The sequence below is a fragment of the Telopea speciosissima genome, chromosome 5 (genome assembly GCF_018873765.1).
Source record: "Telopea speciosissima isolate NSW1024214 ecotype Mountain lineage chromosome 5, Tspe_v1, whole genome shotgun sequence".
NCBI classification, from domain to species: Eukaryota; Viridiplantae; Streptophyta; class Magnoliopsida; order Proteales; family Proteaceae; genus Telopea; species Telopea speciosissima.
In genome coordinates, this window is record NC_057920.1 from 65,989,300 (window position 1) to 66,002,758 (window position 13,459).

Here is a 13,459-nt window from a genome sequence, read left to right on the forward strand (position 1 = left end):
AGTTCAGTAACAGAAGCAGATATATTCAAAGAGAGAGAGAGAGATCAGAAAGAGAAGAGGGAAGTGAGGAAACGTCTTGGATGTCTGAAAATGAATTTGTATTTTTGAAAATCAGACACATGGCCTGTTGTTAGAAAGTCGCTCCCCATATGGGATATTAGAACCTTACGTTATTGCAGCTTTTCCAGTCCTTTTTTTTTTGACTTCTCACTCATCTTTAACGTTGAACGTTGAATTCTACACTCCCTTCGTATGTGGTTTCCACATATGCCTAACTGCAATAATGGAAAAAAAAAAAATTGGGTCTGTACTTTGTTGTAGATCGATCCAAGTCTTTGGTTAAGGATTTTTTTATGCTTTTTATCTAAGACTTTTTTATAGGATGACGGTTGGAATGTTGAATTGCAGAGATCGACCACACAACTTTCAAAAGCTATATATGTTGATCAGGTATTGGTAAAGGGTAAATTTGTCTTGGTGAGGGAGCGTATCGGCACTATACGGGTTGACAGAAATTGTTGGCGGAGGAGTTGAAGAAGAAGAAGGAGGAGGTTGTAACAGCAACTGCTACAACCTCAAGGAAGGGAAAGGGCGTTGCAGCTCCTCTCTGTTTTGTTACCAGGCTTTGCCTGACCTTGCAACAACTATTGTCATTGAATTGTGAGAAGATACATGGTAATTACATCAATGTCAATTTAGTTACAAAATTATAAAGCGACTTTATTTGATAATATATCAAAACCATCATTAGTGGTCACGGGTTCGAGTTTGGAAACAGTCTATTTGCAAAAGCAGGGGGTAAGACTATCTACATTATGACCCTCCCCAGACTCCGCAGTGGCGGGAGCCTCGTGCACTAGGTACGTCCTTCCCTTCTGTGGAGTTCAATGGTCTAAAACTCAGTCTGCTCAGCCAGTGAATTTTGTTATTGGGTAATGAACCAACCATAATTAACTTGGCATCCACAACAAACTAAGAATGGATCCAGTAGATTTTGTTATTGCATCAATGCACCCATATGGGTACTATGATATTGATAGGTCAACATGTTGACTCACTGGGCCAAAACAAGTTTCTGAACATTGGTGAAGAAACAACAAAAACTCTGAGAAAGGAAGATGTAAATATCTCATTGAAAACCTTTAAAACTAAGTATTAGAGGAGTACTGCACCCTCATTTCAGACTCCATTTTTAAGTAGCAGAACTCATCCATATGTTGCCCTTGTTTATTTTTCACCCATATAAGTTACTACATTTATTTTGTGAATTGTGATCCAACACCTCTTAAGAGTATTTAGTGTTAAAAACAAAACATAGGGTAGGAAAGGTTCATAAAATTAAGACATTAGGAATGATAACTGATCTTTTGTATCCAAATATATGAGACATTAACAATCACTGAGATTCTCACAGGATAAAAGGTTTGGTAAAAGAAATATTTCAAAAAACTGTAATCAGATTTTGATGTTTTCGTTTGTACATTTGGTTCAGTTTGTGAAGGATATAACCACTGCAGAAAAAGTGTTCCAACATATGCTAGATATCTCCACCACTAATCCCTGGATTTCCACTGTTGGAGCCGTCTGTATTTCACTTTTTGTTTTCTCTCGGTGGTTTAAACCATCTCAGCAGCTACATCTGTTTACGGGGAGGGATCGAATCCACTAAGTTTGAACTTTACATCATTTACCTTCCGATGTCTTTTAGCCAATTTAGCAACTTCGTTTTTAGTTGCAATGGATTAGATGATCTTCCTTCAAAGACCAAATGGTTTCTTTCATTCCAGATCATCCATAAAGCGATGGAAGGAGCCAACGAAGCAAGAATGCTCAACTTGAGTGAGATCTGAATCTACTCCACCTGTTACAGCACCTCTGTATCAAGGATTCACTATCAATAAAGCCGAAACTAAAAACAGAGGTCAACCAACTCCAGATCATTTTAGCCAAGTCACTGTTTATGAAAAGGATCAACATCCTCAGTTCCTTTATTCCAACATCTGCAGGTCGAGGGTAATGCAATTAATGTAGGTCTGCTTTTGTTTCTGCCAATTTGAAGTTCAAAAGTGAGATGAACTCAACAAATAATATCAAGCATCTTGCAACCATCTTTATTACTTCTACCCAGTAATGACACAATGTAAGCAGTGGCAGGGCCTTGATAAATACACAATTGTCCAAACGGTCTGTTACATACAAGGAACTGTTCAAAGCTCAATGATATTTAAGTGAAAGCAATCAGAATATTTCAGAAACTAAGTCTAAAAACTTAAGGAGGGGAGATTTTCAGAGAGAGAGAGAGAACTACAAAGGTACTCCCAATTATAGAGTAGAACATTGCCACAATTTCCATTCTTGTCCTAATCTGACAATGAAAAACAGAGACATTTATCTCCTATGTTATGTTAGAAAATCTTGGGTCAAAGTTTTTGCTCTTATCCAGAGAGATTTTTATGACAGATTGAAGGCTCCACAGATAATTATTGTAGGTAATTAGGAATCTTTCCTGAAGCTAGTCTATTTTTGGGTAACATTTTGAAGCTAGTCCATATTAAGTCATAGTACTCTTCAATTCAAAACTTAAAGCGCTGAAACATGTAGTTAAGAAGTCATCTATGTTAATTGATGTTTATAAAGTTCAGAATTATTATCCCATCAGTTCATAATATAATAGCACGTATATAATCTTGAACATGCATATGCCAAAAAAAAAAAAACAAATAACCAATATTTAGCCAACAGTGATCAAGTAATAGTTTTTATTTAAGAAGGTTCGGACTGACTTGTTGGGAAGCTACAAAAGACCAATGGAACTACATTTTGAAACTTTGAAAGGAAGTTTAGGATGACCATAGTGTTGATCAGAGGTTGATGCAAGGTCTACTTGGGAGATGAGGAAAAGAATTTGTAAAGCATAAGCCATGCACCAACTCTATCATGTGCAATATATACAAAAAAAAGAGCGAGGTTGGTTCTTCCCCCTGATGAAATTGAATGTCCAATATTCAAGCGGAATATGACCTTATTGAAATGTAATAAGTATCTTGCAAAATTCCATTGGTTTAACTTCCTTTCTCTCATCTTCTTGTGTCCCTTCTTGCTAAAGTGCTCGCCAAAGCTCTCCCCAACTCATAATAATGCAAAATAGATGCTTCAAACTTCAAAGACAGTCATCCATTATAAATTTCTATGCCATACAAGTTCTGCATATGGTGTTTGTACCATAATAAACAAATAGACTAGATGCCAAAGCTGGTTGACAATATCAAAGGAGAAGCAAAAAAAATGACACAGATATATCTCATAGGATTGTCAATAATTTCTGAGAGAAAGGACGTATTTGCAAGGTTTACTTTGGTCTTGGGAGTGCTGGATCTAGATTCATCAAATACAATCCATGGCTTATATGAAGCTTCTGCCCAGCTTGAGTAGCACCTAGCTTATACCAACTTACAATCACTAAAACTCATAAAGACCCCAAACTGTCAATGTCTAGAAGTCAAACTAGGTAGAGTGAATGTGTTTAAGCATCTCTCCAAGAGAGAGAGAGGTGGGATAGTTTCATAGTTTACAGTGAAGTGACATTATTTCCTTCTATTTCCCCATGTGCAAAATTGTGTAACTTCAGGTTTTAATATGAAAACAAAGAAACTGCATAGAACCTATTTTTTCTATTTAAAAAAAAAGGTAAAAAAAAAAAATTGCAAAATAGTTTTTCAAAATAAGGTATTATTAAAAATGTTTTTCAATTTTTCAAAACAAGAAGTCACAATTTCACATAGATAGCTGACTATAATGCCACAATCAACATTCCACTTAAAATCTAAAATGAAGCAAAGGTTATTTAACTTATGCTTAATAATAGAAAATCTTAATTAAGAAGAGGATTGTAACCCACACAGAGTTGCCCAATATGCCTAATCAGATTTACTGGAAAGGGACCATGAATTAGGATTATAAAGAAGGAATTTAGGTAGTAGCCCACAAGATCAAGGAGGGTTACACTAGCAAGGTATTTTTAGGAAGGTTAAAAGGCAAAAATATATTGAGCATTAAACCTCAGCCTCACATGCATAATACAGTAAAGCAAGGCGAAAGTTGATGGATATAAGACACAGTTGTGTACTTACTTATAGTGGAGGGCGCAAGTGAGAAGAGAATTAACTAATCCTGCAATTCTGAATTTCCAATAATTCTGCAAAGAGCTGAAAAGTAAATGTGTGTGTGTGAGAGAGAGAGAGAGATGGAAAGGTTAAACTTAGAGAGAAAGAGAGAGATGGAAAGGTTAAACTTACCCACTTATGGAAGTGTATGCTCTGCATAATAAATGCTTTAGGGATGGCAACAAGTAATACGCAAGGTTAGGTGGCGCTAATTAGCTGAGAAGTTTCATGCAATTGCCATGTTACTTTGTGTCGATTCTTGAGAATTTCAAAGAGAAACATTCCATCTGAGAGAAATTCCCATTATAATAGCCTGTCTTGCATGTCTGTTGCATCAACAAGCACTCATGTTCTTCATGTTTCATCATCCTCCTACAATGATAAATTAAATTAAATTCACATGTAGCATAAAATAAAGTAGAGAAATCAAACATTTCTGATTGTAGAAGAAATACCTTAGTTAATATTGGCAACAATGCATCTCTGCTTTTATTGCTTTTTTTGTCATGATAGACACTATCCATCTGCAGTACTCCATCCATGGGTTTATTATGAGAGGGCAGGCCCAAAGGTGGGTAGGCAATCTGGGTTCCAAACATGATGGTTAGACTTCATTGCCATTCGCCATCTATTATTACCTTAGGGATTTGGGCAATCTTGGACCACTCTTCTCCTTCCTTCTTTTGGCACTGTTGTGTTAACAATGGACAATTCTGGATCTCCAAACGGTTAAGAGAGGTTAGGTCAGAGAGTCCATCATGTCGGAATTCAAGAATTGGGCAGTCCTTGATGCAAAAATCCCTAAGGTTGGGGGGAAGCAATCCATTTGGAATGGACTCAAGAGAAGGACATCCTCCAATGGTGAGATATGAGAGAGAGGTGAGATTATGAACGCCCAAGGTATGTAGGGGTTCAAGATTTTTGCAATCCATTAGAAAAAGGCATTCCACAATCTCCAACTGTTCAAGATTTGTGAGTTTGTGCAGCCCCTTGGGCAAGGAATTCAGCTTCCAACAATTTATAATCAATACCTCCCGAAGTATGGTGGATAAGCCCATGTCTGGAAAGCACCCAAGAGTAGGGCAGTCCTTTATTTTTAATCTTTGGAGGGATGTGAGGCTGTGCAGTAGTCCCATGGGTAGGGACTCAAGATTCTTGCAATTGATGATCTCCAATTCTTCAAGCACAGTGGGTAACCTTGTATCCTGGAAGGACACAAGACCAGGGCAACTTTCAATTACAAATTCTTGGAGAGATGTTAGAGTGTGTAGCTCCTTTGGTAGTGACTCCAGATTCTCGCAATCGAAGATCTTCAATTCTTGAAGTGCAGTAGGTAACCTTGTTTCCTGAAAGGACATAAGAGCAGGGCAACTATTGATTACAAATTCTTGGAGAGACGTTAGAGTGTGTAGCTCCTTGGGTAGGGACTCCAGATTCTCGCAATCGAAGATCTTCAATTCTTGAAGCATAGTGGGTAACCTTGTTTCCTGGAAGGATACAAGATCAGGGCAACTTCCAATTACTATTCTTCGGAGAGTTAGTAGCTCCTTGGGTAGTGACTCCAGATTCTTACAGTTTGATATTCGAAGAACTCGGAGAGATGTGAGGTTGTGCAGCCGTAGGCCAAGAAGGTGTGGCTTGGCCACCATGCCTTCTGTCCCATTATTGCCTACATCTTCAGAATTTGAATTGTCCAGAGTCCCATAGAGTTGGGACAACTTTGTTTTTGGATCCGCATCGATTGAGGTCAACAATTGAAGACTAGTCAAGTTACCCACACCTAACGGAATTTTATCAAAACCCCAATGTGTGGGGAGAACAAGATATCGAAGATTTACAAGGTTACCCATATCTTTAGGCAACTGTCTAACCCTCTCACAGCCAGCTAGGACCAATGTCTGTAGATTGTAAAGACTTCCAATTGAGTCGGGTAACCACACAATATCAGAAAATGAAAGGTCAAGATACCTTAAATGTATCAACTTGCCAACTGAATTAGGTAACTCACAATTGCAACAATTTCTGAAACGTAGCACACGTAGGAATTGGAACTGGAATTGGAATTTCATGGTGGGCAGAAAGTACCTAGGACTACCTGCAATATCATTTAGAGTTAGAAGGGTCCGTAAGCTTTTCATAGCCTCAGATTCTGTTGCCTCAACATTATAATTGTCCATAACATAGGACAAGTGACGGGTTGTTGTAAGAACTTGGGATGGCTTATCATACTCTCTCCTACAATATATTCCACCCGAAACAAATTTTGCTAAATCATGGATCAGATCATGCATCACAAATCTTGATCCTGTGACACCGGATGACTCAAAAAATGATCTATCGTTAAATTCTTTTGATACTTTAATAAGCATCGGGCCTGCCACCAATGGACGACAATAATTAGATAATTCAAAGAAGGACTTCATAAATAGTTCATCAAAATACCCACCCCCTCTATCTTCAAGGCGTTTTTGTCCTTTTCGTTGAATAATACCTTCTGCCATCCACAAGATGACTAATTCAATCTTGACAAATTCGTAGTCTTTGGGAAACAAAGCACAATATGCGAAGCATCTCTTCAGATGTGGTGGAAGATTATGGTAACTCAACATGAGTGATGGAAGGATCTCGCTCTCTCTTAAATCCCATATTTCATTCTCTAAAATATCTTTCCACTCACAGTTCTCCCTTTTATCTCGCAAGAGGCCAGCAAGTGTCTTTATAGCCAAAGGTAAACCCTTACATTTCTTCACAATTTCTTCTCTAAATAATTCCAACTTTTGATTTGCATCAGATGAATATTCATCTATGAAAGCATGCCTTCTAACTAGTGCAAAACAAGCTTCATTTGGCAGACCTTTTAGATATAGATCATTCGGAACAGTGCGCGTGATTGATGAAACACCTTTGTTCCGTGTCGTAACTAATATCTTGCTGCCTGGTTGACCAAATGCAAAAGGGGTCCTCAAGGCATCCCATCTGTCATAAATCTCGTTCCACATGTCATCCAGAACTAATAAGAATCTTTTCTTGCTCAATGCTTCTTTAAGTTTCAGCTGTAGCAGGTCCAGTGAATTAAAAGGAGGGGATGATCCAGTACCTGACTCAAGAATTTCTTTGGTTAACCTCACCACATCAAAATCCTCTGATACACAGACCCAAGCTTTCATACCAAAATGCTTCTCAACTCTTTCATCGTTATAAACAAGTTGAGCAAGGGTCGTCTTTCCAACTCCACCCATGCCAACAATGGGCAGGACCGAGAAATTATTAACATTGTTACTTGGACTTGGAGTATTGTCCGATAGCAACCATCCAAAAATCTCCTTCATATCTTCCTCTCTGCCAAAACAATTAGATCTATTCACCAAAGAACTCGTCGGTGGCCTTTGCCTGAATACCCGGGGCCTTATGGATCCAGATCCAATGCTCGAGTTCAAGCCTAGAGCAACACCTTCTAGTGCTACACTTTTTAACCTCTGGTCCATATCCCTTACTTTTGATCCAAACCTTTTAATTCCCCGCAGCTCTTCGGCGATGTTATAAACCTTAGGCCCAATGCCTTTTATTCCCTCTAAAGTTTCGTTGATGCCGTTAACTGCAGATTCTATGCTGGATTTCAACCAAAAGGACATACTACTTTTACTTGATGGAGTGAGAGGAACAGGGTTGCGTACCTGTTGGGTTTGGTGAGCAGATTCCAATTTCAGGCGTAAAAGTTCAGTGGCATACTCATCCAATATGTCGTCCGCATCATAGAGGAGTTGTTTGAGGTGGTCGAGCCAGAGTTTCACAGTATCGTTGGTGAATTGCTTCACTTCAGCTTCATCAGATAAGGCCTGAATCATGGCTGACGTCCGTTTCAGTGACTCCACTTCATCCAAGTCGATTTCCCATCGAAGTAAGAATTCCATAATCTCAGGAGAGGCAAACCTGTCGAAGGCCACCTGAAGGAAGGCCGAGAGTATAGACCCTCCGAAGAGTTGTCCCATAGCTGACATCTTCTTCTTTCAGATGGACAAAAAGATGTAAAGCAAAGAGAGTTCAGTAACAGAAGCAAATATATTCAGAAAGAGAAGAGGGAAGTGAGGAAAATGAAAATGAAAACCAGGAATGAAAAGCAATTTGTATTTTTGAAAACCAAACACAGGGCCTGTCATTAGAAAGTCGCTCTCCAATCTCCGTATGGGATATTGGAACCTCACGTTATTGCAGCTTTTCCAGTCCTTTTCTTTGAATTTCCACTCTTCTTTTTTTTTATAACGTTGAATTCTGCAGTCCCTTCCCACATATGCCAACTGCAATAAATTTCAGACTTTGACGTGAAAATCAATTGGATTTGCTGGTATGGATATCACAGGGACATGTGGAGCCAAGTGGCATGGAGCCTGATGAAGTTGGCACAAGGCGTGAAGGATCCTCCACGATTCAGCCCTTGCGAAGGAGCACGAGGCAACGTACAAGGCCTGTTAATTTGGAAGATTACGTATAGGAATGAGAGGATCAGAGGCTGATGAGTAAGAAGTTGTATTTAATGGGACCTTGGGTCATTAATGAAAGCAACTTTGCTTTCTCTCTTTTTCAAAGGCCATGTGGCACAACGGATCTCACATGATATACATGATCTCTGCAACTATCGCACGAAACGTTACAACACCGTACTGTAACAGGAGGAAGGGATAACGATTCCTCTTTCTCTGTCTCTCTCTGTTCTAAGGAAGTAGCTCCCTCGAAGTAACAACCCTATCATCCAGTATCCTTTCACCTGTACTCTGTTGTAGATCGATCCAAGTCTTTGGTTAAGGAATTTTTTTATGTTTTTTATCGAAGACTTTTTTGATAGGATGACGGTTGGAATGTTGAATTGCAGAATCGACCACACCACTTTCAAAATCTATATATGTTGATCAGGTATTGGTGAAAGGTAAATTTGTCTTGGTTAGGGAAGGTATCGGCACTGTAAAGATGGACAGAAAATGTTGGCGGAGGAGTTGAGGAAGAAGGGGGTGACCTAACCATGGGTCAAAATTTCACGAAATTTCACCAATAAATCGATAATTTTGGTAATTTCGAGTCTATCGAAACTAAATGGCATGACAAAATAAAAAAACTAGGGAGTGACGTATAATTTACCCTTTAATTTTATGGAGCTTAAAAACACCATCTTTCTTCTTCTTTGGTAGACTTGTTAAAAACATAATGATAGAAGACCATGAAATGTTGCTGCATTGAAGCCGCATCAAAAAGGTACATTTTTTTGGATTGGTCTATTAGGAGTCAGGACCATATTAAATTGTTCAAATCTTTCTCAATGTCCATTAGATTCGGATAAAAACAAATCAAATGAGTACAAATTCCCAATCTGATTGGATCTTCCAATATGGACGAATTTCTATAGTATGATCCATCTTGAGTATCTGGATTGGTACATCACCACTTAGATCAGCCTTCGTAGACCCTATTCTAGCTGTATAAATTGTTCAACAGGATCCATTAGATCTATTGTACAAATCATCCTGTTAAAACAAATACCATGAAACATAAACGAAAAAAACAGAGCAAACAAAGATGACATAGAGATTTAATGTGATTCACACATCAATATGATGTGCTACGTCCACAGGCGTAGCTGAAGATGATTCATTATGTAAATGGTAGAAGATTACAAATGGAGATCTCTCAACAACGCTCAAAATGGCAGCAAGAACTCTCACCCAAAACTCTAGCTCAAAATCCTCAAATCTCACTTTCTTACTTACACAACAAGACACGAAAATATAAATAATCCTCCAAGTGGGTCAATTCATCGGTCAGGTCGTAGCCCTCCGCTACCATCACAGACCTCAGAAAAAATCTCATTCAGGTCGCATGTCGAAGCAGACAGATCTTCGAAATGGATACAAGAATTTAAGACACACATAACACATCCTACAAAATCCACTGGTACCAGATCAAAATAAAAAGTCGACCAAGTAGAAATTCTCAATATGAGTGGATCTTCTAAAATAAACAAATTTATATGGTATGATAAAAAACTAGAGCTTCCAGATTGGTTGGTACATAAAAACTTTGATCGGGTTTTCTAGATCCTATTCCAACTATACGCCTCATTCTCCAAGTTCAGTGGATCCAGACCAAAATAACCAAAGCAAACAAGCAAGAATTTTCAATCGGATCCAATCTTCCAAAATGAACGGATTTATATGGAACGTACAATATGGATGTATTCAGATGAATGTCAAATGACCGAGTTTCCCTCCACCCACAGTGAATGAGATCCCATTCATTGGGAGGGTATTTTGAACGTACTAAAACCCTAGGATAGTGGGTGAGCCGTCCTCTATGGGTGGAGGGAAACTTAGTCCCTTCGTCAAATGCTAGTGCAAATTCTTTGGTTTTATTCGCTAATTTATCTATGCGCTTAGGGAGTCTTAAACCTCAACCTATTTGTTGCATCTTGTGCTTTTATTAAATGGTAGCAATTCATTAGAACTTGTATAAGAAGAGGAAATCAAGTGCAATATATATGCTTGGGCTGGGGGCTTGAAAATGATTCGAACGCTATATTGACTTAGATTTGACATTACAACAGTGCTAATACCAAGGGCTAATTAAGTCCCAAGTTCTGTTCCCATCACAAGAATTAAACTCTCTGTAGGCAAACCTCCTATTACTCACTTATCTATACACAATGTTCACCAATGATCAATCTCTTACTTTCCTCCACCTATGCTGGTTGAGGTATGTGCAGAACAGGGGACGATAGAACAGAAGCCATAAACTATATATTCAAACGTCAGCTTCTTCACAGAATCTTCTCCTTGGTGAGAGTACTGATCCTCTCTTCTGCAAATCGATCCAGGATACCTTTGCTTGATGAATCACTCCTTTACCAGGTTTCCCCTCCATCTCTGATAGTTTCCTCCAATCTTTCTCTTCTCTGAGTACAAGAATAATTACAAATACAATTAGCTCAGACTGCTCAGTTAGTGAAGTGAGAATGTTAGACATCTGTTATATAGATGAAGAGCTTGAAAGGGGATTTCAAATAGTTGAAATTTTGATCCTTCCATGGCCATGAAGGAGAAGCCTAGTCTCAGCAGATTCCCTTGTGTTGAGTCAACTACTGACACAAGCTTTAGTGTCACTTTATGATCGTTAAAATTTGGGAGCAAAGCCAAAAACAGGTGCCGTGGGCCAAAGAAAGGTTACATTTTCAGGGCATCTATTGCCCCTTGGCCACTTTGGGTCTGTTAGGCAACATTCTTTTTAAGTACTTCTGCTGTTCTTTTGGAAAAAAAGAACAAAAATGCGTTTGATAACACCGGTTCATTTTTCTGTTCTTTTAGAATGAAAAGTTGTTCTTGTGTTCTTAAACAAAAGCGAAGGAACAAGTTTAATGGAGCCTGACGCCCATACGGTCATACCTCTCTTCCCATATTCTCTTCCCCTCTCTTGACCCTCGACCCTTGACACTCAACCCTACCTTGCGAAAACCAGATCTTCCCCTGTTCGTCGTCCACACTGTCTTCTTCACTGTAAGCAGCGAATAGCGACTCTTAGATCAGGTATGAGTTCCTTCCCTTTGTCTCTCCCATTCCTCTCTCATTTGTTTATCAAAGCTGGTACTAAACTCTACCTGCAAAATTATCGTTTATCCAAAAATTGGACACAGGAGATATGGAGATCTCATTCGATCCACAGGCGGAACTTGTTCATTGTTCTGCCAATTCTCTCTATTGGATCGGCAACCGCATCTCTACAGGTTGAAAGTTCGTTTTCCTGTAGAAGTTTGTTTAATTCACAGTTTCTGAAACTGGATTATTGTTTGCAATCGATACTCTCTAAAGTCTCATAAGTTTTAGGTACTTATAACACGAAATTGTAAATTGGGGGCTCTTGTATGAAGCTTGAGAGTGTGCAAGTTTTGTTTCAGTGCATAAGGATTAAGGATTTTAGGGAGAAATTCCTTAGTCTAGGCGGTTCCCTAATATGTCATGTGTAAATTATTTGGTTTATGTTACGTAAAGTTTCAGCTTTAGTTTAAAAATCTCATCTAGTATGTTTCAATCTATTTATTCCGAGCAAGATCTCGCGAATCTGCTATATGTAGAGTGAACTTGTGTCTGTGTGTGATAGCCCCGCTCTTTATCCGTATGTGTTATGAGTTTTCAGTTGGATCCATTAAGTACTGAAACTTTGATGCATCTAGTAAGGAACACGTTTGCAAACTCAGTTTATTAGAGCTTTGTAATGTGTAGTTCTGGGTATATGCTTTATCAAATTATTCAGCATAGTTGATGACTGAGATCGTCTAGACATCATACCACCTTGGTTTTGATGATAGTTCCATCATCTAATTGCAGGGTGGCAATGGAAAAGCCTTCATGTGTTATGTGGGTTTGGATGGAGATCATCTTTGAGGAGAAACAGATGGTCCCAAGGGGAAACTCTTCTGCTAAAGCCTGAAACAGGGCTTTCCTGTGGACCATTCTACTTTCATATTTCTTCTTGGATTCCACATAACCCCAAGAACAAGTTAGATTTTGGGGAAACTGTGTTTAGAATAGAAAAACAAGCTTGAATTCAGGAATGCTATGAGTTGCAATGCAACTCAATTTCTTGGAACCTCAATGTTGGTGCAGGGGGTGAAGGAACACACACAATCAGTTACTATAACAACACTAAAGAACACTATAAAAGAAAATACGTTCCATAAGCTATTGCCTCACAGGCTAAATAGTAGGGACGATAATATTAACATTGAAGAACAATTGCCTAAGGCTCAATAGTTCTCATGGTATTTTAATATTCCTAGTTATAAATTATAATAACCTGTATATAGGACATAGTGAGGAAAATGATACTTCCTCGGCTTGTCATATAGCCATCAGTTTCTGTATGTTTTGACCATTGGTCAGGTTATGGTAATTTTATTTGTTACTTATTTTTTGATGTAGCAATCTGACCTTAAAAGTGAGTCCTGCATATGCCCTTTGTCTCCTATTTCTATTAAAGAATTGGGGGTTTTGTGTGGGGTGCGACGGGGCTCATGGAATGGTTCTATGAGTGGATTTGTAAGTGGGTTTGTCTCTTCCATTTCCTTTTAAAAACTGGGACTGGTGCCTGATTAGGGACCATTGGTGCTTACTAGAGGTCTGTGAGTTGGGTTATACCATTCAAACAACTATTGTCCCTCTGTTTTGGTTTTGGTTATGTAAGCTCTAGATTATGGTGGAAGGGGATTTGATCAATGTTTTTGGTACTCATTTGTTTTCTTGAATGTAAGTCTTTAGCTC

The 13,459-nt window shown here is 38.6% G+C and overlaps 1 protein-coding gene across 1 annotated transcript; it reads right to left on the bottom strand.

Moving 5' to 3' along the window:
- Positions 1 to 4,774: 4,774 nt before the first annotated feature.
- Positions 4,775 to 8,152, bottom strand: LOC122663306 (putative disease resistance protein At3g14460). Its single transcript, XM_043858990.1, has one exon. It carries the CDS (start codon positions 8,150 to 8,152, stop codon positions 4,775 to 4,777), a length of 3,378 nt encoding a protein of 1,125 aa, XP_043714925.1.
- Between the last annotated feature and the right edge of the window lie 5,307 nt (positions 8,153 to 13,459).